Raw genomic sequence first — 25,070 nt, forward strand, 5'->3', positions numbered from 1 at the left:
ACAAAAGGACAAAATACATTTCTTAAAGCCATAGTATCGTCACAGCCTCTTTGTAATTTTCAAGCTTAAGGAAAAAATGGTAGATTGAAAATAACCATGAGACTTGCTTGGTATGAAATGACAATATGTTGAAATAAATCTCCGCAGATTTCTTTTGGAAATTAAAAATAGAGTAGTTGGTTGGCTTATTTGTGATTTAGCTGATGCATCGCACTGCAGAATTTTGTTCTACTTATATCACTGTGATCCTGTCAATGTAATTGTTACAGCAATTCTGGAAAACCTTTACAAAAAAAATCAAAAGAATAAAAAAAGTCACTTCCTTTTTGTACCTAAGGTCCTGGAGGCTAAGCAGTGAAAGGACTGTGTCTCAAATGTATGAGACACGTTGTTACAGTCTCAATTTCATATTATTGCAACTGATATTGATCACAAACTGAGATCTTATCCACTGTCAGATGAGAGTGATGTTGGGCAGTGAGAACGGAGTATGTTAAGAGATGAAACGTTTGCTGTACTTTATGCAGATCCATAAAGTGTCCTTTTAGATCACTAGGAGCATGCACCAGAATGCCTACTGCCAGCAGTGCAAGGACTTCATCATTGAATCCCTACAGTGTGGAAATAGGCCATTTGGCCCAACAAGTCCACACCGACCCTCCAAAGACCCATTCCCCTACCCTATTACTCTACATTTACCGCTGATTAATGCACCTAAACTACACATCTCTGAACACTATGGAGCAATTTAGCATGGCCAGTTCACCTAACCTCCACATCCTTGGATTGTGGGTGGAAACCAGAGCACCCGGAGGAAACACTTGCAGACACAGGGAGAATGTGCAAACTCCACACAGAGTGAGGCTAAAATCAGACCCAGATGCCTGGTGCTGTGAGGCAGCAGTGCTAACCCCTGAGTAACTGAGCCGCCATGCCACCCCTTCTTTCCTTATTGAGAAAAGCAGTTCAGCAAAATTGTTGAAAACATCATAAATCCAAGCTGAATCCCAGTCCCAGTAAGTAGGTTTGTGCCACACCAAGAAAGCTAAAATAATGTAACTGCCATAATTAATAGTTACATTGAGCAAATGCAGTAGCTGAAAGTGTTAAGAGTGGTCGTCATACAGTGCATTGGAGATATGTTCTCGTTGGCAATGTAAACATTTTTAAAAGTATATTTAGAAAGAAGACTTGTTTTGCCCTCAAGTAGAAGGGGATCTTGTAAGTTATTCGATAGCTACAGGTACCACAGATGCTATTTCTGTCTGTGTGATTTAAAACTAAAGTATTAACCATTGGATTTTAATGATTATCTTTGATATCAGGAATTCAAGACTTTTCTAGCAAGATTAGATTCCCTACAGTGTGGAAACAGGCCCTTCAGCACAACCAATCCACACTGACCCTTCGAAGAGTAACCCATCCAGACCCATTTCCCTCTGACTAATTGACCTAACACTATGGGGCAATTTAGCATCACCAATTTACCTGGCCTGCACATCTTTGGACTGTGGGAGGAAACCCACGCAGACACGGGGAGAATATGCAAACTCCACACACAGTCGCCCGAGGCTGGAATTGAACCTGGGATCCTGGTGCTGTGAGGCAGCAACGCTAACCACTGAGCCACTGTGCCACCCTGATGTTAAATTGTAATTAGACCTTCCAAATTACTTTCCACAGTTTGCCTAAAGCCCATTGCGATGTTCCTGCAGGCTCACAGGAAAGGCTACACCTCATCAAAAACCACCCCAGTATGATCAATGATCATTCTTTTCCTGTTTCAAGCTGATTTCAGCTGAACCAACAATTGGTCATAATTCACATGGTCAGAAGTCACACGACACCAGGTTATAGTCCAACAGGTTTTTTTGAAATCACAAGCTTTTGGAGCACTGCTCCTTCATCACCTGGTGTTGTGTGATTTCCGACTTTGTCCACTCCAGTCCAACACCGGCACCTCCACATCATAATAGGTTCCAGCTTGCAGTTACTGTATTGGTACGTGAAGGTACCCAAGTCTGTGGTAACATCGACAACAGTGTGATAACCTGCTGATATTTGTGGACAAGGTTATTTTCCAGCTGTGTAACCCTCTTTGGTGCGTCAAGTTCAACAAATAGCAAAGAGAATGAAATTCTCTTGTGTTATTATTTTATTAATGAAAAGTTGCATGGCATGTGTTTGATCGTTGCTGATATATTGAAATGTTATTTTTATATTCCAAAAGCTTGTGTAACTATCACAGATGAATGATTGATCACTCATTAAATCATTTTATGGAACCATTAAATAATCCTTATCCTGAATGGTTAATAGTGCAAGACTGGTACTAATCGAAAGATTGAGTTTTACCGCAGTTATGTCAATGAGTTTCATGTCAATTGCTAAAAGCAGTGTTTTGTTTCTAGCTGTTCTCAGAAAGATGCAAGTCAGGGTCTGTGCGAGGAGAGTGTAAACCAAGTGTTGCCAGCGATAAATGGTATGTTTTCTGCACTATGACATTAGATCTTTTCTTGTTTAACAGTGATTATTTCTCATTTTCTAGAATTCTATTCTGGGGATATGGACAGTACTAGGATGGCAAGTGCTTATTGTTGTCTTTACTTGCCTTTGCAAAGGGTGTTGATGAGGCGTTGTGATCTGTTGCGGTCCGTGTGGTGAAAGTACTTCCCCAAAGCCTTTGGATCAAGAGGTCCAAGATCGTGGGCCCACTCATGTTGAAGGAGCAACAATTAGCATCTAAAAAGCTCTTTCATATTGTAAAACACCCTGAAGACCTTCACAAACAACTTGATTACCAGTCGATTGGGCTGATTCTTCCTTGTTCTGTCTGCAGCTGAGATACCCAAAGCTGTGCCCTTAAATGGTCATTAACCAAATTTAATTCAGCAGAGGTATTCTGGGATGTCCCACTGCCACCTCATGAAGGCAGGACAATGGGGTTGAGAAATGCGGAGCAGACTTGACGGGTTGAGTGACCCTCATGAAGTTGTGCTCCTCCTCCCTGGCCCATTGCCTCTGAAACTAGAAGATCATGACCATAATTTCTGTCTTTCATTAGCAGCATTTCATTAGCCCTTAAACTGTTTTGTTGCTCGTTGATGGGTTTTGAAACAGTTTAAAATACCACTTCATCCCTGTCCCCACCCATCTGCTAATTGGGCGAGCAGGATACTGCTAATCCTGCCCGGTAACCTGTCCAAATGTTTTTAAACAGAGATTGAAGGTGCTTTATGAAAAGCTAGTTGTTTTACATTTAATTCTTTTTTCAACCAGACCACTAGGTGGAGTACCTTCACACTGGAGAATGAGTGAATTTTCCAGGGACAAAGAATGTGATTGTGTTTCACTGTATCGATTGAGTTTAGATGAAAACCATAATTTGATTCAGTGTATCATATTCATGACAATGTATCTCACTCATCACAACACGGAGTTCTGAAGCAGATGGCTGTGGAGGCTGTAAAGGCATTGGTGGCGATCTTTCAGGAATCACTGGAGCCAGGGAGGGTCCCAGGGGGACTGGGAAATAGTTAATGTGATATTCTGTTCAAGGAGGGAAGGAGGCGGAAGACAGGAAACTATAGGCCGCTTTTCCTGATCTCTGGTGATATTTTAGAGTCCATTATTCCGGATGAGATTGTAGAATACTCAGAAGTTCATGATAAATAGGACTGAGTCAGCACAGCATTGTCGGTAGGAGGTTATGCCTTCTAGAATTCTTTGAGAAGGTAATGAGCAAGTTCACCAAAGGAGAGCCAGTGGAAATGAGCTGTTTGGATTTTCAGAAGGCCTTTGATAAGGTGCCACACAGGAGGCTGCCAAGTAAGATAAGAACCATAGTGTGGGGGCAAGATACTGGCATGGATAGAGGATTAACTGAATGGCAGAAGGCAGAGTGTACGGATACAGAGGACTTTTTCAGGATGGCAGTGACTTACTGACTTCCTCAGGAATCTGTGTTGGGACCACAACTATTAATGTTGCTCATTAACAAAGTTGATGAAGGAACTGAGGGCATTGTTGCCAGGTTTGCAAATGACACAAAAATAGGCGGAGGGTCAGGTAGTGTTGAGGAAGCAGGGAGGCTGCAGAAGACTTGAACAGGCCAGGAGAGTAGGCAAAGAAGTAAAGGTGGCATAGAATGTGGGAAAGCATGAGGGTATGCACATTGTTAGGAAGAATAGAGGTGTAGGCTAGTTTCTAAATGGGAAAGGCTTCGGAAATCTGAAGCACAAAGGGACTGATGGAGATATATAAGGTCAATGGAGTTTAGAAGGATGAGGTGGGATCTAATTAAAACTTACAGATTACTGAGTAACTTGATAGAGTGGACATGGAGAAGATGTTTCCACTAGTAGGAGAGACAAGGACCAGAGGGCATAGCCTAAGAGTAGTTAATCTGTGGAAGTCATTGTTGCAGAAGGATATGGAGGGCAATCAATGAATATATTTAAGACAGAGATAGATAGGCTGTAGGTTTGTGAGGGGATGAAGGGTTATGGGAGAAGGTGGGAGAATAGGGTTGAGAAACAAATCAGTCACGACCGAATGACGGAGCAGACCTGATGGGCCAAATGGCCTCATACTGCTCCTAGATCTTAAGGCCTAACAATATTCTTTGGTCACATAAATCCCTTTTCTCAGAAGGTATGAATAGTTTGATAGCTGTGTGATTTTTTTTTTCGAGTGCGGTGATTGGACAGCACCAATTTACAGTATCCAGTTTGACTCCCCTCAGCTCAGACAATGCTAGAAACCAATGTGAAGGCTGGTGCAATTATAAATGTTAGGGAGCCAATTATCACCAACCATCTTTGCTGATGAATATAAGGAGCAATCCAGCAGATCATGTAGCTTCATCGTAAATGTTTCTCATGAATAAAGTTTAAACAGCTATCAGCACACACTAGTCCACCTGCAGTAGTGTATCTCGGGCATCATTACAAAGCAAAAGCTGCTTCGTTGAAAATAGGGGAGTGTAGAATAACTACCTGATATATAGTGCTATGTATTATTGATTCAATTGAAAACAGAGAACAATTGCAATATGGCGGGGCTGGAAACCACGGAGTCATCAAATTAAAATTCTCTGAAGTTTTTTTTGTTCTAAGATGGGCGGCACGGTGGCATTGTGGGCGGCACGGTGGCACAGTGGTTAGCACTGCTGCCTCACAGCGCCTGTAGACCCGGGTTCAATTCCCGACTCAGGCGACTGACTGTGTGGAGTTTGCACGTTCTCCCCGTGTCTGCGTGGGTTTCCTCCGGGTGCTCCGGTTTCCTCCCACAGTCACAAAGATGTGCGGGTCAGGTGAATTGGCCATGCTAAATTGCCCATAGTGTTAGGTAAAGGGGTAAATGTAGGGGTATGGGTGGGTTGCGCTTCGGCGGGTCGGTGTGGACTTGTTGGGCCGAAGGGCCTGTTTCCACACTGTAAGTCTAGTCTAATCTAAAAAAAAATTATCCTCTCTGTATTTTTATTAGTGGAAGGGTAGTGGTGGGATTTATATTTGCCAGGACTACACCAAATGGCTGTGGGAGGAATAGGAATTTGACCCCATAAGTTTGCCAACGACTTCCTAAAAGTACCTAAGAGGAACTCCAAATCTCTCTTCCTGTGTTTGTGTGGCTATGTGAAATAAACGTCCCTCCATATTTCCGTGATGCCTTTTCTAACAGTCAATCTGTGTGGTCAATTATGGGCACAAGCCCAGATTTAACCAATGCAGAACACTCTACACCTACAGTGCAGCTAGACTACCTTCTTAAAAGTGCAATTCACCTGCTTACCCAGCATCCTTAAAGCTATGTTTACAATCATACGTGATACTGCCCAGCTGAATTTCCCAATGTATTCACAATATGAACATTGTTAGTGCTTCTATTCATGAAAGAATATTAGTAAGGAAGAAACAAGTTAACTGTGGTTCAGAGATTACTATGTTAGCTCTCGGTGAACAAAATTTGAAGCAGTGAATCTGTATTAAATCTTTATAATGCAATTGGAAACTACTTTTGAATTTTCTAATTTTATTTTTACATATTATTCTGCAACAATAACCATTCCAGTCAGACTATAGCATTGCATTTCATTTCATTCGAACCAACTGGCTTTATAATCATTGCAGGTGAAGGACTGCACATAAGTTACATCATTGGAGCAGTCTTGTCAATATTGGCCATATTGATTCTCATCGCTGCAGTCATCATATACAGGTATTGTATTTTTTTCTTCTTTGAAACATCCTGAATTGTGAACATATGTTGTAAGCAGTGCACATTGTAGGTTCTCAAAAATGAGGCTCCAGGTCTCCCTGTTTCACCACCTTGTGGTTCAGTTTGTATATAGATTAATTCATGTAGACCAAGAAGTGCATTCTGTATTGAAAAGACTGGACAGACTGTCCATTCTGAAATTGTCAGTGATGAGCCATCTTCCTGACCCATTGTAGACCTTGTAGTGATGCTGTAATCTGTGTATTAGATAAACATGATCTCATTTAAACACCAGCAGCCCCTCCTTTGATAGAATAATGCTATAACACACTCTGCTTTCAAGGAATAATTGTATTCACACGAGGCATGCAATTGTTTCAGTTACTGCAGAGTTGTACATTAAAACACCCTGATACAGCCATATAAGGTGTAAACCTGCTGCAAAATTAAAACATAATATCCATTATTACATCCATGGAAGGGAAGGAACAAGTGTTTTGATTTGTGTCGGTCTTTCTCACTCCTAAGAAATGGACAGTGATGACTGGTTTTGCATGTGTTAAAAACTGCTATGATCATGATTTAATTGAGGGCAGTTCTTAAGCATCCACTGTCCAGCAGTGGGAAAAAAGGTTGTGGATGTTAAAATATAAAAGTGTGTAAAGTCTCAACACTGACACTTGTGAAAGTATTTATAAATAAAATATATAAATCCCATTGACCCTAATTATGCTCTTTTATTGTTTAATGTTAAAAATTCAAGTTTGACAGAACCTGTTGATAGCTACACATGTACAAAATTGTACTTCTTAACAGAGATCAATAATATAACTTTCAAACAGCTCTTTTTGACAAATGCAACCCTTCTAATGTGTGACAGCTAGTCCAACTCTTTTGTGGTGTAACTGCAGTGATCCCTAATGCTGCACTCAGAGAGCAGAGGGCATCATTTTCCATAGAACAACATTTTAAAGGGTTCCAGGCAAGTGCTCAGTGGAAAGTGGGATCGGAACATCACTAATAGGACTTGACTAAAATTGGGGTGTTAAAGGCAGTGCTGACATGTTCAGAAATACAAAGAGCACACAGTGGGCAACGGCACTGAGAGTGAAACAGCAAAATGATAATTGCAACAGCATAACTTAATTGACTTAATGTTAGTGTGATTTCAGCGATAGATGAGCAAATGTGACTTATTGCAAATGAAGTGTAATATTTCGAGCTGACATAGTCTGCTGAGACATCAGGAGGTTCTATTTTTGGATATTGAGAAGTGGAGTGAGATCTTCTGTTTAAACTTTGAATTGGAAACAAATTATATCAGCTCCCTCAGTATAAACTGTTGTCTTCCAATTGCGTATGTGTTTTTAATCTGTGATGTCCTTAGAACAGAAATGCTCATGAAGGTCTATCGCCAGTTATACGACCATATTGTAAACTGTTAGGTTTAAATTAAAGGAGGACATGTCTCTGACATGATTGGCAGGCAGCTCCCAAAATATGTTGAGTCTTTTTCTGAAGCCAGGAGGTGCTGCTGTCTGTCTGAAGAGCATAGTGTGAAATTATGTGCATGCTTCAATGATTTTCTGTTCAGTAAAATAACCCAGTGACCACTAGCTGAGATGCAAAATGTTCCAGCCTTCTTCAAGCACATGGCGAGTTTTTGCTCGGATTTTCCTGCTGCCTGACCTGCTGTGCTTTTCCAGCACCACACTCTCGACTCTTCCAGCGTATGGCTGGAATGTCAAAATGGAAACTCTCTCCCTATGCTTTCTTTGTGGAAGCCATTAGTACAATGTTGCATTTTGGGTTGCAACTGAGGTGTACGTACCATGTGGCAATGTAAGATATCCATCCTGCACCAAGCCACTGTGAAAATCCTTCACCTTATCCAAGTTGGATATCAGATTGCTGCAGCTGGATAATTTCAGATTTCTGGATGAAATCTCTTTCTGCAAACAAATAACTTTCACTTTCTGTTTCTCAGGCATAAGAAGTCAAAGTTTAATGATCCGGTTGTGAGTAACCTAACCTACAGCAACCCGTCATACCGTACATCTACACAGGAAGTGAAAATTGAAACTGTGCAGAAACCAGCAATATATAATCAGCTCCGATATAAAAAAGAGGTAAAGTCATTAATGCTATCGATGCTTTTAGAGAAAGGTAGACACTGCAAGAGTGCTTTATCTCCTCTTCCAACTCCAGTTTGATTTAATCCCTTCCCTCACTCCCTCACATTTTAGTATTATTGCAAAGCCCTTGACAGGCTTGCACATGAATGGATTGATTGGAAACATGGATGCTTTATTGGTGGTGGATAACAGATTAAAGGGTGATTTGTTGGTTGGACAAAAGCCGTTCAGTCACGTGTAAGGGTGCTTCTGGATCTCAAAAAGGGAAGGAAGAAGTAAGATGCAATTAGGATTTCTAATTTATCAAAATCCTCATTTGGAAAAAAAAAGTTCAAAGTCAATAGCCAATGTGTTGCTCAAGATGTCAGAGTTGCAAAAGAAAACAAAAAAAAAGTAAATGAGGAAGTATTGATGAGTAGTGGTAGGGTTTTGCTGAGGAAGTCCAAGCTGCTGTGGTGACAGGTATTCTTTGACAGGGATGTTGTCTCTGGACTTATAGACAGTGATGGTGAGGATCCAATCTCTTCCCATTCGGAGGCCAACCAGGAGTCTTCCCTAGTCTTCCTACCTGTTATTGGCTTGTTATGGAAGAATTTTCAGGTTGATTTAAAGAAGGAATAAGGAAGCAAAGAAGTTAAAACTGAAGGTCATCACAGTTGGAATGATCAACGGTGATAACGATGAACAAATAATAAGAATTGCAGATGCTGGCAATCTGAGACAGAAACAGAAATTTCTCAGAAACTCAGCAGATGCAGAGAAAGTAGAGTTAACGTTTCGGGTCCAATGACCCTTACTCAGAACTGGTTGTAGTGAGGAAAAGGATGGTATAAATGCTGAAGATAGATTGGAAGGAGGGGGGGAGGAGTAAGTGATAGATGGAGTCCAGAGAAGGAGAAAAATTGTTGGACAGACAAAGGAATAGGTACTAGTCAGCATGGCCAAATGAATAAATGCTAATGGCGACTGTTCATGGCTAACAATAGGTTGTTAGTGGCAGCAGCCCACATGGTGAGAATGCTTGGTGTGTGTGTGTTGGAGGTAGACATGGAAGAAGATATTCAGGCTGTAAAATTATTGAACTTGATGTTAATCCAGATCGTTGCAGTGTTCCCGAGCAGAAAGATGTGGTGTTCTTCCAGCTTGTGCTGAGCTTCGCTGGAACAAGCCTGAGACAGAGATATTGGCTGGGGAACAGGATGGGGTGTTGAAGTGGCAGGCAACTGGAAACTCAGGGTCATATTTGCAGATAGAAAATAGGCGTTCTGCAAAGTAATCACGCAGTCTATACTTCACCTCCCCAATGTAGAGGAGACTACAATGTGCACAGCAAATACAGCAGGAGAAAGTAAGGACTGCAGATGCTGGAGATCAGAGTTGAAAAATGTGTCGCTGGAAAAGCGCAGCAAGTCAGGCAGCATCCAAGGAGCAGGAGAATCGATGTTTCGGGCATAAGCCTTTCTTCAGGAATGAGGAGAGTGTGCCAAACAGGCTAAGATAAAAGCTAGGGAGGAGGGACTGGGGGAAGGGGTGGTCAGAATGCAATAGGTGGAAGGAGGTTAAGGTGAGGGTGATAGGCCGGAGACGGGGTGGGGGGCGGAGAGGTTGGGAAGAAGATTGCAGGTCAAGAAGGCGGTGCTGAGTCCGAGGGTTGGGACTGAGATAAGCTGGGGGGAGGGGAAATGAGGAAGCTGGAGAAATCTGCATTCATCCCTTGTGGTTGGAGGGTTCCTAGGCGGAAGATGAGGTGCTCTTCCTCCAGGCGTCGTGTTGCCATGGTCTGGCGATGGAGGAGGCCAAGGACCTGCATGTCCTTGGTGGAGTGGGAGGGGGAGTTGAAGTATTGAGTACAGGGTGGTTGGGTTGGTTGGTCCGGGTGTCCCAGAGGTGTTCTCCGTAACGTTCCACAAGTAGACGGCCTGTCTCCCCAATGTATAGGAGGCCACATCGGGTGCAGCGGATGCAGTAAATGATGTGTGTGGAGGTGTAGGTGAATTTATGGCAGATATGGAATGATCCCTTGGGGCCTTGGAGAGAAGTGAGGGGGGAGGTGTGAGCGCAAGATTTGCATTTCTTGCGGTTGCAGGGGAAGATGCTGGGAATGGAGGTGGGGTTGGTGCGGGGTATGGACCTGATGAGGTGGTTGCAGAGAGAGACGTCCTTCTGGAATGCTGATAGGAGAGGGGAGGAAAATATATCCTTGGTGGTGGGGTCTGTTTGGAGGTGGCAGAAATGACGAAGGATGATACGATGTATCTGGAGGTTAGTGGGGTGGTAGGTGAGGAGGTAGGGTTCTGTCCTGGTGGCAATTGGAGGGGCGGGGTTCAAGGGCAGAGGAGCGGGAAGTGGAGGAGATGTGGTGGAGAGCATCGTCAACCACTTCTGAGGGGAAATTGCGGTCTTTGAAGAAGGAGACCATCTGGGTTGTTCGGTATTGGAATTGGTCCTCCTGGGAGCAGATGTGGCGGAGGCGAAGGAATTGGGAATATGGGATGGCGTTTTTACAGGGGGCAGGGTGGGAGGAGGTGTAGTCTAGGTAGCTGTGGGAGTCAGTCGGTTTATAGTCAACGTCCGTGTTGTGTCGGTCGTCCGAGATAGAAATGGAGAGGTCTAGGAAGGGGAGGGAGGAGTCTGAGACGGTCCAGGTAAATTTGAGGTTGGGGTGGAAGGTGTTAGTAAAGTGGATGAACTGTTCAACCTCCTCATGGGAGCACGAGGTAGCGCCGATACAGTCATCGATGTAGCGGAGGAAAAGGTGGGGGGGTGGTGCCAGTGTAGCTGCGGAAGATGGACTGTTCCACATATCCGATGTAGAGGCAGGTATAGCTGGGTGGGTGCCCATGGCTACTCCTTTGGTTTGGAGGGAGTGGGAGGATTGGAAAGAGTTGTTCAGAGTGAGGACCAGTTCAGTCAGTTGGAGGAGGGTGTCAGACTGCAATTTCCCCTCAGACGTGATTGACGATGCTCTCCACCGCATCTCCTCCACTTCCCGCTCCTCCGCCCTTGAACCCCGCCCCTCCAATCGCCACCAGGACAGAACCCCACTGGTCCTCACCTACCACCCCACCAACCTCCAGATACATCGTATCATCCTTCGTCATTTCTGCCACCTCCAAACAGACCCCACCACCAAGGATATATTTCCCTCCCCTCTCCTATCAGGGCACTTTCCCCTGCAACCGCAAGAAATGCAAAACTTGCACCCACACCTCCCCCCTCACTTCCCTCCAAAGCCCCAAGGGATCCTTCCATACCCATCACAAATTCACCTGCACCTCCACACACATCATTTACTGCATCCGCTGCACCCGATGTGGCCTCCTCTACATTGGGGAGACAGGCCGCCTACTTGTGGAACGTTTCGGAGAACACCTCTGGGACACCCGGACCAACCAACCCAACCACCCTGTGGCTCAACACTTCAACTCCCCCTCCCATTTCACCAAGGACATGCAGGTCCTTGGCCTCCTCCATTGCCAGACCTCTAACCACAAGGGATGAAAGCAGATTTCTCCAGCTTCCTCATTTCCCCTCCTCCCACCTTATCTCAGTCCCAACCCTCGGACTCAGCACTGCCTTCTTGACCTGCAATCTTCTTCCCGACCTCTCCACTCCCACCCCCTCTCTGCCTATCACCCTCACCTTAACCTCCTTCCACCTCTCCCAATGCCCCTCCCCCAAGTCCCTCCTCCCTACCTTTTATCTTAGCCTGCTTGGCACACCCTCCTCATTCCTGAAGAAGGGCTCATGCCCGAAACGTCGATTCTCCTGCTCCTTGGATGCTGTCTGACCTGCTGCGCTTTTCCAGCAACACATTTTTCAGCGAATACAGTAGACTAGATGAGTGCAGTGCAAGTACAGATTCACCTCGCAAACTTGAGTGTGTGTGTGTGTGTGTGTGTGTGTGCGCGCCCGCAGGGGTTGGGGGTCAGATAGGGACCTGGAATAGCCTGGCTGCTCTAATTGTAACTCTTAAGTGGCCCATTTTGACTATTGCAGGGGGAGTGTTTGAGGCAGATAGAAATCCTGGCAGATTCTCCCTGAAAGGCCCCTTTCTACATCAGGCATCTTGTTAAAGGCCTGCCACCCATGGGTGCTCCTTCTGTCTCTGGCTTCTCTATCAAGACCACCCCCTTCGCCCCACAAACTCCCCAGCCTCCCCTCCCTGAGACCCGTGCATTTAACCTCGTTCAGGATCTGGAACCTGCATCCTGCTTGTATTCTCTGTGTCAGTGGCTGTTGGGACTGCAGACTGAGAGGGACAAGAAAATCCCACCTCTGGCCTGTTAATTCTCCTTAGAGTGTTAGTTGGCTTGTCCTGATTGGTGGGGATGTATTCCCTGCTGCCTCTTTGGATGGAAAGGCAGGAAATCCCACCATCTGAAAATTCCTGTCCCACATCTCTGTGTAATAGTTAAATCTAGTACAAATGGAAGATGGAATAAACCATCTTTATTCACCACAAAGTTCGCATAAGTGCATTAGGTCCACTGTACCAAATATAATGGATGTATTTTAAGCTGTAGCATAGCAACTTTTGTCCTCTTTAAAACACACATTCCTTTCGATGTTCTATAACCACCCCTAATTTGCAATGCAGATTGGTGTTCTTGTGATGCTTTCATACATGCCAACTTAAAAAAAAACGTAGCAACTTCTGAGCAACAGTTTCCAACCAGCTGATGCAGCTTCCAAAAATCTGACAATCACTCCCTTACTTCATTAAAAGCCAGTAGCATATGAAACAAGTCGTTACATTGGTTTTTAACTTAAAAAGTAAGTATGTTCAACCTTTTCCTGAGTTCTCAAGAAACTAGTGATAAAATGCTGGGAGCAAAACTGCAAATACTGATGACACGATATTAGTGGCTAATTTCCAAATGGGTCCAAAATGAACTTCCCTGGAAAATGTTTGTTATGCTTTAACGGTTGAAAACTCTAGATTGCAAGCTCTTTAGTACTTCATAAGTCGGAATTTTTAAATATAAAAGAGAAAGAAAATAACCTGATATTTGACAATGAGTTTCAGAGATTCCAGACGATAAAATACTCTTTGCACATCTAGTCACAACCCCCTAGCTCTGTTGAAGTATTCTGTGCAAGACTTTTTCAGAGATGCCTTTTTTCCTTCTGCCAACATAGATCATTCTGGAACATTTCCCCATGAATTTGATTTTCCACTCTATGCCTGCTCCAACCCAGTTCAAGCAGAAGGTCTTTTACTCTGCTATTGTTGCTAAAACTCCTTACTCCTTAAGTAGTCTCAGATCAACATAGTCTTCTATCATTACCCGCCATACCCCCCCTCCACCCGCCGCTTCCCTCTTCCCTTTTCCCCTTCCGATTTATGCTGAGTCTTATCTTCCTAACCACAATTAAGTCTGACTCTCATTCTGTGCCCCCATACTCAGCTGCTTCTATTCTTTAAATATCACCCTCCCCATCCAATAGAAAGCAAACGTTTGACCTTTGCTACCTTGTCTCCTGGTTGTTTCCAAGCTCTTTTTCATTCCCATCCATAGTTCTCCTTTCTGTCCATTTCCCCCTTCCATGGTTATCCGTTCACCCTTCACTATACCTTCCCTGTCCTCCAACCCTGATCTGAGTGCAGACTGATCTGGCCATTTTATATTCTTCAGTAGGAATTTTCATTGGAATTTTTATTTATTCACTTGTGGGACATGAGTGTTACTGGTTGGGCAGCATTTATTGTCTGTCCTTAGTTGCCTTTGAACTGAGTGGCTTGCTAGGCTATTTCAGAGAGCAGTTGAGACGAGACCACTTTCTGGGTCTGGAGTCACATATAGGCCAGACAGGTGAGGATGGTAGATTTCCTTCCCTGAAGGACATCAGTGAATTTTTTTCAACAATTGATCATGGTAATCAGTAGATTTTTACTTCCAGATTATTAATCAATTCAAATTCCACCCTCTACTATCACGGATTTGAATCCCAGGTCCCCAGAACATTAACTTGGTTTCTGGATTAACAATCTCATGATAATACCACTGAGCGATAATACCCCTGTCCGTTTATATAATGATCAGGATTTTTGTCATTTATGTGGTTGGAATAAAATTGAAAGGGAAAATGGCCTTTGACATTGGTCCAAAATGCTAACATTTATCATAAGTTCCTGATAATTGATATGTGTGTGCTTCTTGCACAGATTTGGAATACTTCAGTCTATTATATTAATGATTAGAAGCACTAGGCCCCTTGGGCTCATAGATTGAGCATCTGTGAATGCATTGTGGTAGAAGGCTACTTACAGAGGAGAGAGTATTGTAAGCACAGACTACATCTTGTTCTGCAGAGTCTAACAAGTGAGAAACTAGGCCAACTAACGAAAATATTTGCACCTCTTAGCAACAAATTAGTGTGACCTCTTGTTAATATTGACACTTTGGTTGTGATTAAGTGAGAATAAACCCAGTGAACAGGACATAGGCAGAAAGTGGGAACAAGGAAGAGTACAAAGAAGATTATTGACAACACAGAAGAACACATTGTCAATGAAAGGGAGAAGGTCAAAAATGGACACACAGGTCATTTTTCAACAACACACATTTGCTGTAACACCGTTGATGAATTGGGGACAATGTTTCTAAAAGTGCAAACTTTTAAAACATATGTTGGCTGTAACATAGCTAACACTTTTAAGTTTTCTATTACAAGCAGTTGCACAAGGAGACAACCATAGTGTTGTAGAGGAACTACCTGTACTATTTCCTATTTTGACCTGGTAACATGGGTTAGGGTGACAGACTTGACTTACCACTTGCAAAAGGGATGGTGGAGTTTGACGCATCTTGTATGTGCCATCACTGCTCCCATCAGCATTGGTTACTGCTTCAGACCAGAGAAACAGAAACCTCTGATTTCTAAAATTCAGTAACAAAAAGAAAGATCAACTTATCTTGTGATCTTGCTATCTCATTTTCATTGGTACAATGAGCTACTGCCCGTTCTTTCAAATTCTGTTCCCAGGATGACATTAGGCTGGTAAAGACCTGACATAAGAGGGCTCTGTCCCATTCCTTACTGCTGTGCCCTATAAATGGGTATCTCTTGGGGGGCAAAGGTCAGGAAATCATGGCCCTAACTTTTGATTACAGAAATAGACGTTGAAGAAGGGAAGGGAGGAGTCAGAGCGTGGGTGAAAATTAGAAGTGAAATTGACAAATACTGATTTTTTTTATCTTCAAGTGTAAGGACAAAGTGCCATTGGTCACTTTGGTATTCTTTACATCATTGATTCATGGGCACAGTATTATGCTTAGCTGTAATCAGTGACTGTATGTTAATCTCTAAAAGCTTAATTCAGACATGTGATGAATGTCTCCTACAGTATCCCTATCTTATTCGTCCCTCTACTCCCGATTTGATGGTTTGAGAAACAAATGCCTCTGCTTAATTTTGTGGCACATACTTTATGGACGCAGCAAAGGAGAAAGGGCTATTTGTACAGCATCTTTCCGGTGACACTGATCCAACCCCACTGTATTCTGATTCCCAGAAAGCTGCGAATGAGGGATGTCATGAGTTTTTCAGGGACTCTAGGTTTAAGTGAGAAAGTCAGGATGTAAGAACAGTTGTCGTAGAATCAGAGAATTTTACAGTACAGAAGGAGGCCATTTGACCCATCATGTCTGTACCAGTTCCTGAAAGAGTTACCTAGCTCGTCCCATTCTTCAGCCCTAACTCCGTAGCCCTCTAACTTCATCACTTTCAAATACATATCCAGCTGTCTTTTGAAACCTCCTATGGAATCCGCCTCCACCACTCTCCCTGGCAGTGAATCCCAAATCCTAACAATTCTCTCAGTAAAATAGTTTCTCCTTATCTCACTCCGAGCTCTCTTGCTGACAATCTTGAAATTGTGACCCCTAGTTACTGACATACCAACTAGTGGAAACAAAATATCCTTCTTTACCCTTTTAAAATTGTTCATAATTTTAAACACCTCAATAAGGGTCTTAGGGTTTGAGGGTACTTAGAGGCTGGTACATGTTGGATGCCAATGTCTGTGGAATTGGGATGCATGACAGGTAAGAGTACTGCTTGCAGCCTTCTATCTCATAATGTGGTCCGCTCTGTGTTCAGCATTGCCTGGTATGAGTCAGGGGTTTCATTCTGCTATGGCAGTCATAGAGATGTACAACATGGAAACAGACCCTTCAGTCCAACCCATCCATGCTGACCAGATATCCTAACCAATCTAGTTCCACCTGCAGTACCTGGCCCATATCCCTCCAAACCCTTCCTATTCATATATCCATCCAAATGCCTCTTAAATGTTGCAATTGTACCAGCCTCCACGAGTTCCTCTGGCAGCTCATTCCATACACGTCCCACTCTCTGGGTGAAAAAGTTGCCCCTTAGGTCTCCTTTTTATATCTTTCCCCTCTCACCCTCAGCCTATGCCCTCTAGTTCTGGACTCCCTGACCCCAGGGAAAAGACTTTGTCTATTTACCCTATCCATGCCCCTCATAATTTTGTAAACCTCTACTGTAGAGGAAGACATGGGGCTGAGAAGATGAACAACCCATTTTCCTTGGGCTCTCTTCTCAGCCAGCTGACTTTTTCATTTTTCCTGGCCTCTTCCAACGCAATTCCAAACAGTCATTCTCCAGAGATCAGAACCATTAGTGACTGTCTCTAACCTGTCAGTGTCAATGTGCACCATCTTCATCTCCCATTTGCAGGTGTCCTTGTATCAGAGGTATGCATGCCCAACAGATGGTGTCCAGTGCAGAATATTGAAGGTGTCAGGGCATGTGGGTGGCTTCCATCAAATGAATGTGACTGAGCCAGCACAGACCGTATACTGATTGAATTAACACATTCCAACACCTTCGAATTGGTGACCTTGTCCCACTAAGAGATGCCAAGTATAAGTTGAAACAATGAGGTTTAAATTCTTTGATCTTCTCCTTCCTGGTATATGTTGCCCAGGCCTTTCCACTGTGGATGAGTACGCTGAGGAGGCAGGCTTGGCAGGGTCACAGTGGGTGTTCTGAGCCAGGTTTCTGTTGTTGGACACTCATGTTACTCAGCTTAATGATGGCTGCAGATTTAATGTTGCATGTGTTTCTTTTAGCATTGATTGGCAGATTGGTGATTGTTAGAGCCCAGTTGTACAAAGCTATCAACAACCTCCAGCAAGTTAAGGAAAACAAGTAAATGCTTCACTAAGCTTCTTCACTTTGGGTTCATTACCCAGCTACCATGGCAGGCAGGTTTTGTATGATGTCAAGAATTTCCTGTGACAGTGTTCTCCCGAGATAGAACTGAAGCTGGTGTTCCACACACCTCTTTCAACTGTTCATTGTAGTTGGTGATGACCTCCCCTACCTTTATTTTCATTAGAGCTGTTTTCTTTGCTGATTGACTTGTTGCCTCTTTTGATCCCAACATAAATGCATCTGTTATTCCTTGAATTGAAGGACATATGATATTCTGAAAGAGTTGTAACTTGTAATCATTGGAACACCTACTGTTCTATTGAACTTTACCTTCAGTTGCACTTAGTACATTCAGAGTTTTCTCTCACGGGTCTCTTGTGATTAATGAGTGGGCTGCTTGCCAACAAAGAATTTCCACCATTAGCATCAAACTTCTTTTTGTTTTTTAGTTTACGTACGTTTGGAGTGCAGTATTGTAGGTAGTGTCTTAAAGTATGTTGTATTTTGCTTCCAAGCTGTGTAGGAATGTCAGAGGCTGCTCAATAAATTTGAAGAACTGTTAGTTTTTATCTGGGTGGACGGTGTGGCTGATAAGGACAGTATTTCTGCTTTGAGTGAAAGAGCTTTAAGGACTACATCCTGACCCTAGCACACACCATGGAGTGATCCGTATCACAGGCAGCACTGGGATGGTTGTGTCTGTTGAGAATGCTGATCAGAGAGTGATGACAGATCCAGCTGGTGCCCATGCCCTGGTCTTGTATGTGTCTGGGTTACTTTGTTACCCGGTTCCTTCTGAAAGAAGATTTTAGTTACACAGAGCTCATGGTACCAACAAAGCTCAAATAGTCTCTCCTATCCTCCAATACATCCCTGGCCATTATTTTAGAGGTGAGAAGGCCACTCTTAGGTGGAAATCCTCAATAAGTACAGATTTTCTGAATTAAGGATTCTACTGAGGTAACGGTTTGAGACAGGTTTACTCATCCTACAATATGGAGTTGTTTGTATAAAAGAATTCTCCAGTTTTATAAATATAATGCATATACATAAATAAAAAGATGTATAAAATAAGATTCTGTATCATAGAAAACATTATATTATTTAACAATACTAAATAGAAGATTTAGAGTCACTGATGTGTTATGTTTTGGAAATCTTTTTCCTCCACTGCAGCTTTCTGGTCCATCTGATAGTCTTTCACCTTTCATTTTCTGACTTCTACTTCAACCGTCACCTCAGGTACATGTCAGCATGAGTGTGTGATACGGCAGGCCACAATCCTAGCAGCTTCCTTCCATTTGACATGGGCTGGCATAATGCATTGTGGCATTTTGCAAATCGGGAAAGGCCACTGTTTTCTGAGGCAGTATAATTCTTAAAATGTGCACTTATTTAATTGATCTAAAGAAATATTAACAAAGGAGAATGCTGACTTGGTACAGTGCTGTTGAGTAGAAGATCTTAATGTTTTTCCAATGTCATTGTATTGAACTCTCCTGAGATTAATTATGCAGTCAAATTTCACACAAGGACACATAATGAAGTGTAAACTATTATTGAATGTTATCTATATTCTGCAAGAGAAATGTTTATTCTTGCAGTAAGAATATACATCTTTTCTGCTTCAATTATGACTTACTGTAATCTAAAAAACATACTTAATGACAACAAAACTTCAGAAGTTTCAGATTATTTTAATGCAACAGCACACAAAATATTTTAGTTCAACCTTTTTTAGTTTGCAAAATGCAAGTGCTTTCATAACAAAACAAATTAAAGCTCATGGTGTTTTTAAAATCTGTTTTCATGGCTTTTAATAACAGAATAATTCCCTGTTCAAGCATGGAAACATAACAAGTTGTGCATGCTGTTTTGTGCTATTGTCTTCTGCTTTTCTCCCAAGCTCCTTTTGAATCATTTTCAGCACAGAATTATAAATGTTTTTTAAAAGTGTTTAGTAATCTATACAGTAAACAGGTGACCTCAGTAAATAATTTCTTCATTCACCATTGCTATTTGACTTCCTTGGCAATATTACTTTGTTTTGTGAAGAATGGGGTGTATTTTCATCTTTTTATCTCAGCTGTAATTTTTGTCTGAGTGCTGTGGAGGAAGTACAATCCGCTGGGGAAGACCTAACAGTGCTAAGATAACCACATGATTGTCTCCATAGAAAATAATTGAAGTAAAATGAAGGGGTTCCATAAGGGGCATGAAGTCCATCCCTCCCAAAAGAAAATTCTATCAATGCTCCATCCAAATTGATCTTCCAGTGAAGATGAAAATCTATCCTAATGTGTTAAAATGCTCACTAGCTGGCCTTGCTATACTACTCAATTAAATTTGGGCTTAAGGAACAAACTTAACATGACAACATTGTTCAAACAAGTTAGAACGTACATGCATTTGGCTGACTTTGATTTTACACCTGTACTTCTTCAATATTTCCAACACTTACGTTGTATGGTCTCAGGAATCTCAGATGACAGTAGGTTGAAGAATTTGGGCTTGTTGTCAAAAGAAAATGACAACTTAGATCTCTTTCAGATCAATTTAGAAAATTCTGAAAAGTTCAGGTTCAAAAATAAAAGTAGTGGTTACAATTCAGTGTGCATGTGTAGTTGTGGAGCTGGTTGTTCGCAAAACGTTTTTGCAGAGTGGAGTTTAATACAGGTAGGATCATCAGAACATGCATAATGCCAGAGAACAAAAGATTATTTGAAAGTACCAGCTTTCAGAGCACTGCTCTTTCATCAGGTAGCTTGTGGGGCAGGATCATAGAACACAGAATTTATAGTAAAAGATGAAAGTGTCATACAATTGATGAGCTGTATTGAACAAACTTAGATTGCTGTTCAATGCATCTCATCAGCTGTATAACATTTTGATATTTTACTATAAATTGTGTGTTCTATGATCCTGTCCCACTAGCTGTCAGGTGAAGGAGCAACACTCCGAAAACTTGTACTTTGAATTAAACCTGTTGGACTATAACCTGGTGTTGTGTAATTTTTAACTTTGTCCACTCCAGTCTGACACCGGCACTTCCACATCACAACAAAAGATATGAGCAACAAAAAGATATATTTTTCTTTGCAGCCTAATATTAATGAAAAGCCAACATGCCGTCTTATTGCGATTGACTTTATTATTGACATACATAATTGGAGAAAGACTATAAAGTGAAAGAGATCAGAAGGAAAAGTGCAAATTAGGTAAAAGTGAAGGTGAAAGCAAGGACAGTATAAAATTAGCCTTCAAGATCAGGACCAAGAAGTGGCTCCTTAAACTAAAACAGTTTGATTTGTAATGGAAAATGTTGTTCTTCTCTGCTTGGTGTTTTTGGAGGGCTGGAAAAAGTATGAAAGACAGGAAACATACTGTTTGCTTACACAACATGTCTTTATGTAGGAACTTAGGGCTTAGTCGAAGGATTAGGCCAGTCACCCCTTCATGGCTGCTGTTCCAATCAATAGCTGATTCTGGTTGCGATCTCCATTGCATTTTCCTGTCTGACCCTCAAAATCTTTGACTCCCCTTTCTATCAAACCTTTATCTAATTCTGCCTTCAATAAATTCAATGATCCAATCTCCGGTGCTTTCTGGGGAAGAGAATTTTAAAGACTAACAACCCTCTGCATCTCAATCGCAAAAAGAAGACCTAATTCTTTAAATTGTACTGCCCACCCTCTCGTCTCCCTTACAAAAAGAAATATTCTCCCTGTGTGGATCCTATCAATTTCCTCTTAGAAATGTCAATGTGATCACCCCTCATATTTTGTTGAGTGTAGGCTCAACCTGTTCACACTTTCTTCATAAAATGAGTTCTTCATCCCAAGATTGAGTTATGTGAACCTTCTTTGAACTGCTTCTAATGCACTTGCATCTTTTATGAAATAAAGAGATAGAAACTATACACACTACATCAGATGCAGTCTCACACAGGCGCTGTGTAACTGCAGTAAGACGATTCTACTTTTATGTTCCATTCACATTTGCAGAAGAAAAATTATCATTCTATTTGCCTTTCTCTTCACTTGCTATACCTGTGTAAATTCATTAACATTACAAATACCATTACCGATCATTATCATTGGAGCTACGCTCACTGGCTCTCACACACCCATCTTGGAATGGCAGACAACTGATTTTGAAAGCCGAATGCCACAAAGGAGATTATGATAATCTTATGCCACCTACTGTAATCTGAACTACAGATGGTCCCTATCACAGGTAAAAGAGTTTCCCAATGATTTAAACATGTCCAGTTACTTAAGGTACGAAAGCAAAGCACAGTAGGTGAATGCTGGAGAAATTCAGCAGGTCTGGCAGCATCTGTATCAGAGAGAAACAGAGTTAACTTTTCAAATCTTGTGTGACTTCTCAGATGCTGCCAGAACCTGCTGAAATACTGAAGGTGTTGGCCAGCACATGAAATTATGGGATTCTGCTTCAATTCCAATTGATTTATTTATGAGTCAGTTTGGATGAAAATTTTCAACTGGCAGTTAATCTTTCAGAGAGTTCCCGTTCCCTTCTGTGAGCAGTAAACTGTCAGTAGTCTACAAATTTTAAAGCACACAATCATGTCTAAAGAAAAAAATATTTTTTTTATCCACTGCAACAAGGTAGGTAGGGTGGGAAACAAATGGTGGAATTGATTACAGAAAGGAAATATAAGCTTGAGAAGCCAATTGCTGTTTACAAATTAAAAGAGACATAAAGGAGTCAGTGTGTTGTTGAAAGTGGTAATTGGTAAATATCTAGCAATTATCACTGCTGGGACTCCAACGGAGTAAGAAGTAAGAACATCAGGACTAAGAGTAAAATGGAATGGAAAGGTTCTGACTGTTGTTTTATTCATTGTCATGATTTGAGGATAATGACCTCTCAAGTCTACCATGGGTCCTTGCGATTGAACCGGACATTTCTTGACCTACAAATCTTTGGGTATGGAGCATGAAGTAATAGGATCCAAATGTGGGATTAACTTCCTTATTGTCTCTGGCTCATCATTTAGGCATTTAGACTCAGTGTGATCCAACTTGTTGGATAACTTGTTGCCATCTTGACTGATTAGAACAGAGGAACACAAGCAATAGGAGCAGAAGTAAATCATTCAGCCCATTAAACCTGCTCTACTATTCTATAAGATCATGTTTAATCTGCTGAAGGTCTCATGTACTCTTTCATACCAGCTTTCCATAGCCTTCAACTTAATATTTCAAAATCTATCTGCCTCCTTTTAAAAATAATTTCAGTAATCTAGCCTGTAGCAGTAGCAGGTTTCTCCCACTCGTTAATGTTAATGTTGCCATGCTTTGTCATTGTAGCTTTTTCTTCATTGCAACCTTGAACCCCGGCCAGTTGAGAAACCAGGACCTGGTAGGGAAGATAATTTTTAGACATCTGGGCATACTTTTTTTTTCATTCATAGGGCGTGTGTGTCACTGGCTAGGCCAGCATTTATTGCCCATCCCTACTTGCCCTTGAGAAGATGCCATTAGGGAGAGATTTTCAGTATTTAGTTCAACATGGTTTTTGCAGAATGTTTGTTGAGCTTCAGGACGGACACTAGCATTTGGTAGTGAGAGAACACAGTGGAGGTATCTGCTGGTGGAATTTCTCTAGTGTTCTTATGTGTCGCTGACGCACAGTCCAGGTCTTATTGCAATACAGGGAATTACAACTGCTCTGGACACTGGGATTTTTATTGACTTGTGTTGTCAAACGCACACTGCTGTAGTTTGCAGAAGACTGAGTTGATCAGCTGGTTCTCCCCAACAATGGTGGACTTTTTGAGACAGCAAGCTGCCAAGGTATGTGCAGTGCTCAACATGTTTCAGAGCCTTTCCTCAAACAGTTATACCAGGTCTAGGCTAATACGAAGTTTGCTTTGATGACATTCAAGTTCAGGCTGGGTCTCTTGTATGCAGAAATGAGGGGAGTGCCAGGGTTTAGACCCAGAAACTGTGAAGGAAGGTTCCAAGTCAGGATATCACCAGGCTTGGAAGGCAACGTGTTCAACGTGGTGCTCAACGTTCCCTCTAAACTGTGTGGCTGCTGCGGGAGGTCCTCACACACAGATAGGTGGACGGACACATGGCACAAACTTCAGAGATCTATGCAACAGAAAAAAATATTTGGAGGGAGCATTGGTGGTGATCCCGTGCATCTACTCCTATTGTCGTTCTGTATGGTAGAGGTTATGGGCTAGGCCAGTGCTGTTGAAGAGGTTTGCATAAGTTGCTGCACGTGAGTTCATATGGTACACACACTGCTCCCACTAGCATCAGTAATGGAGGGAGTGAATGTTGAAGGTGGTGAATGAGTAGCCAATCAAGCAAGTTGCCTTGTCCTGAGTGGTGTTGATGGAGCTGCCATCTTCCAGTCAAGTGGGCAGTATTTCATCACAATCCTTTTGTGTATTGAGGTCAGTCACATACACATATTTTTCAGCCTCTGACCTGTTCTTGGACCACAATGTTTATAATGGCTGGTCCAGGTCAGCTTCTGTTTTTGGTATCCCTAGGACGTAACTGGAAGAACAATGAAAAAGGTGACAATCTCAAAACAACTTGGATGCCAGTCCCCAAGATGTGAATTTTAGTTTGACAGAAGTATACTATTTTAAAACAGTATACAAGATTAATTCCATTTTCAAGACTCTGTTCAGGAACTTCCCGAAATGAAACTTAAAAATCAAACCCAATTTCCTAGACACTGGGAAAAATAAACACAAAGCTCAGGGCAAACCCAACCTAGTTAATTATTAGTTATTTAAAAAGCACACTTAAATGTAGCCTAAGTAACTACTCATTTTCTGACTATGCATTACTAATTATGTAACAGAGTAGAAAGATATGGGCTATGTAAGGACAGACAGATTTTGCAACTGGAATGTTAATAACCTATTCAGCAAAACTTCCCGTTTCCAACAAATGCGCATCTTATCAGAATCATGTAGCAATATCAAAAATAAGTTAACTTTTACCCTAACTACTTCAAGTATGAGAAATCTGCTTCCTGCCCTCCCCCACAAAGACTGGTGAGAATGTGGAATTCATGACCACAGGAAGTGGTTGACCCAAGTAGTTTAGAAGCATTTTATGGGGAAGCTAGTTGAGTGTACAAAGATAAAGGAAATTGAGAGCTGTACTCAGTGTTCCGAGGCTTGAGTGGAATATAAAAGACTAGTTGTGCTGCATATTCATAGGAATTCTGGGTAATTGACATTCTCTCTGATTATGGCACAAATGCATGGACCCTCCTTGTCTCTGCATCCTTTGACATGATTAACCACACCCCTTGATTATTCCTCTTCAGCTTAGACCAACTTCCTTCACTTAGTTGCACTGTTCCTTATCTAGCTGGAGAACCTTGCACCAATGACTCCTTCTTCCAGTCCCACACAGTTACTGCACACCTCAATCATGTTTCTTTGGCACCCTTTCTATTTCCTTGGTGACAGCATCTTACTACATGAAGATTAGGCTCTATGTTTATGATATGGCATCCAGCTTT

The 25,070-nt window shown here is 42.1% G+C and overlaps 1 protein-coding gene across 4 annotated transcripts in view; it reads left to right on the plus strand.

The window, feature by feature from the left end:
• lrp4 (low density lipoprotein receptor-related protein 4) overlaps nucleotides 1-25,070 on the plus strand; it is a 392,905-nt gene that overhangs the window by 359,660 nt on the left and 8,175 nt on the right. For 3 of the 4 annotated variants that reach the window (XM_060839081.1, XM_060839083.1, XM_060839082.1), the window contains exons 35-37: nucleotides 2,412-2,482; nucleotides 6,132-6,219; nucleotides 8,207-8,348. In XM_060839081.1, coding sequence (XP_060695064.1) covers nucleotides 2,412-2,482; nucleotides 6,132-6,219; nucleotides 8,207-8,348 — 301 coding nt within the window. Of the gene's footprint in view, nucleotides 1-2,411; nucleotides 2,483-6,131; nucleotides 6,220-8,206; nucleotides 8,349-18,719; nucleotides 18,786-25,070 lie in introns of those variants that run through there. The other variant, XM_060839084.1, reaches the window with a different exon arrangement.

Source organism: Hemiscyllium ocellatum, chromosome 18 (genome assembly GCF_020745735.1).
Source record: "Hemiscyllium ocellatum isolate sHemOce1 chromosome 18, sHemOce1.pat.X.cur, whole genome shotgun sequence".
NCBI classification, from domain to species: Eukaryota; Metazoa; Chordata; class Chondrichthyes; order Orectolobiformes; family Hemiscylliidae; genus Hemiscyllium; species Hemiscyllium ocellatum.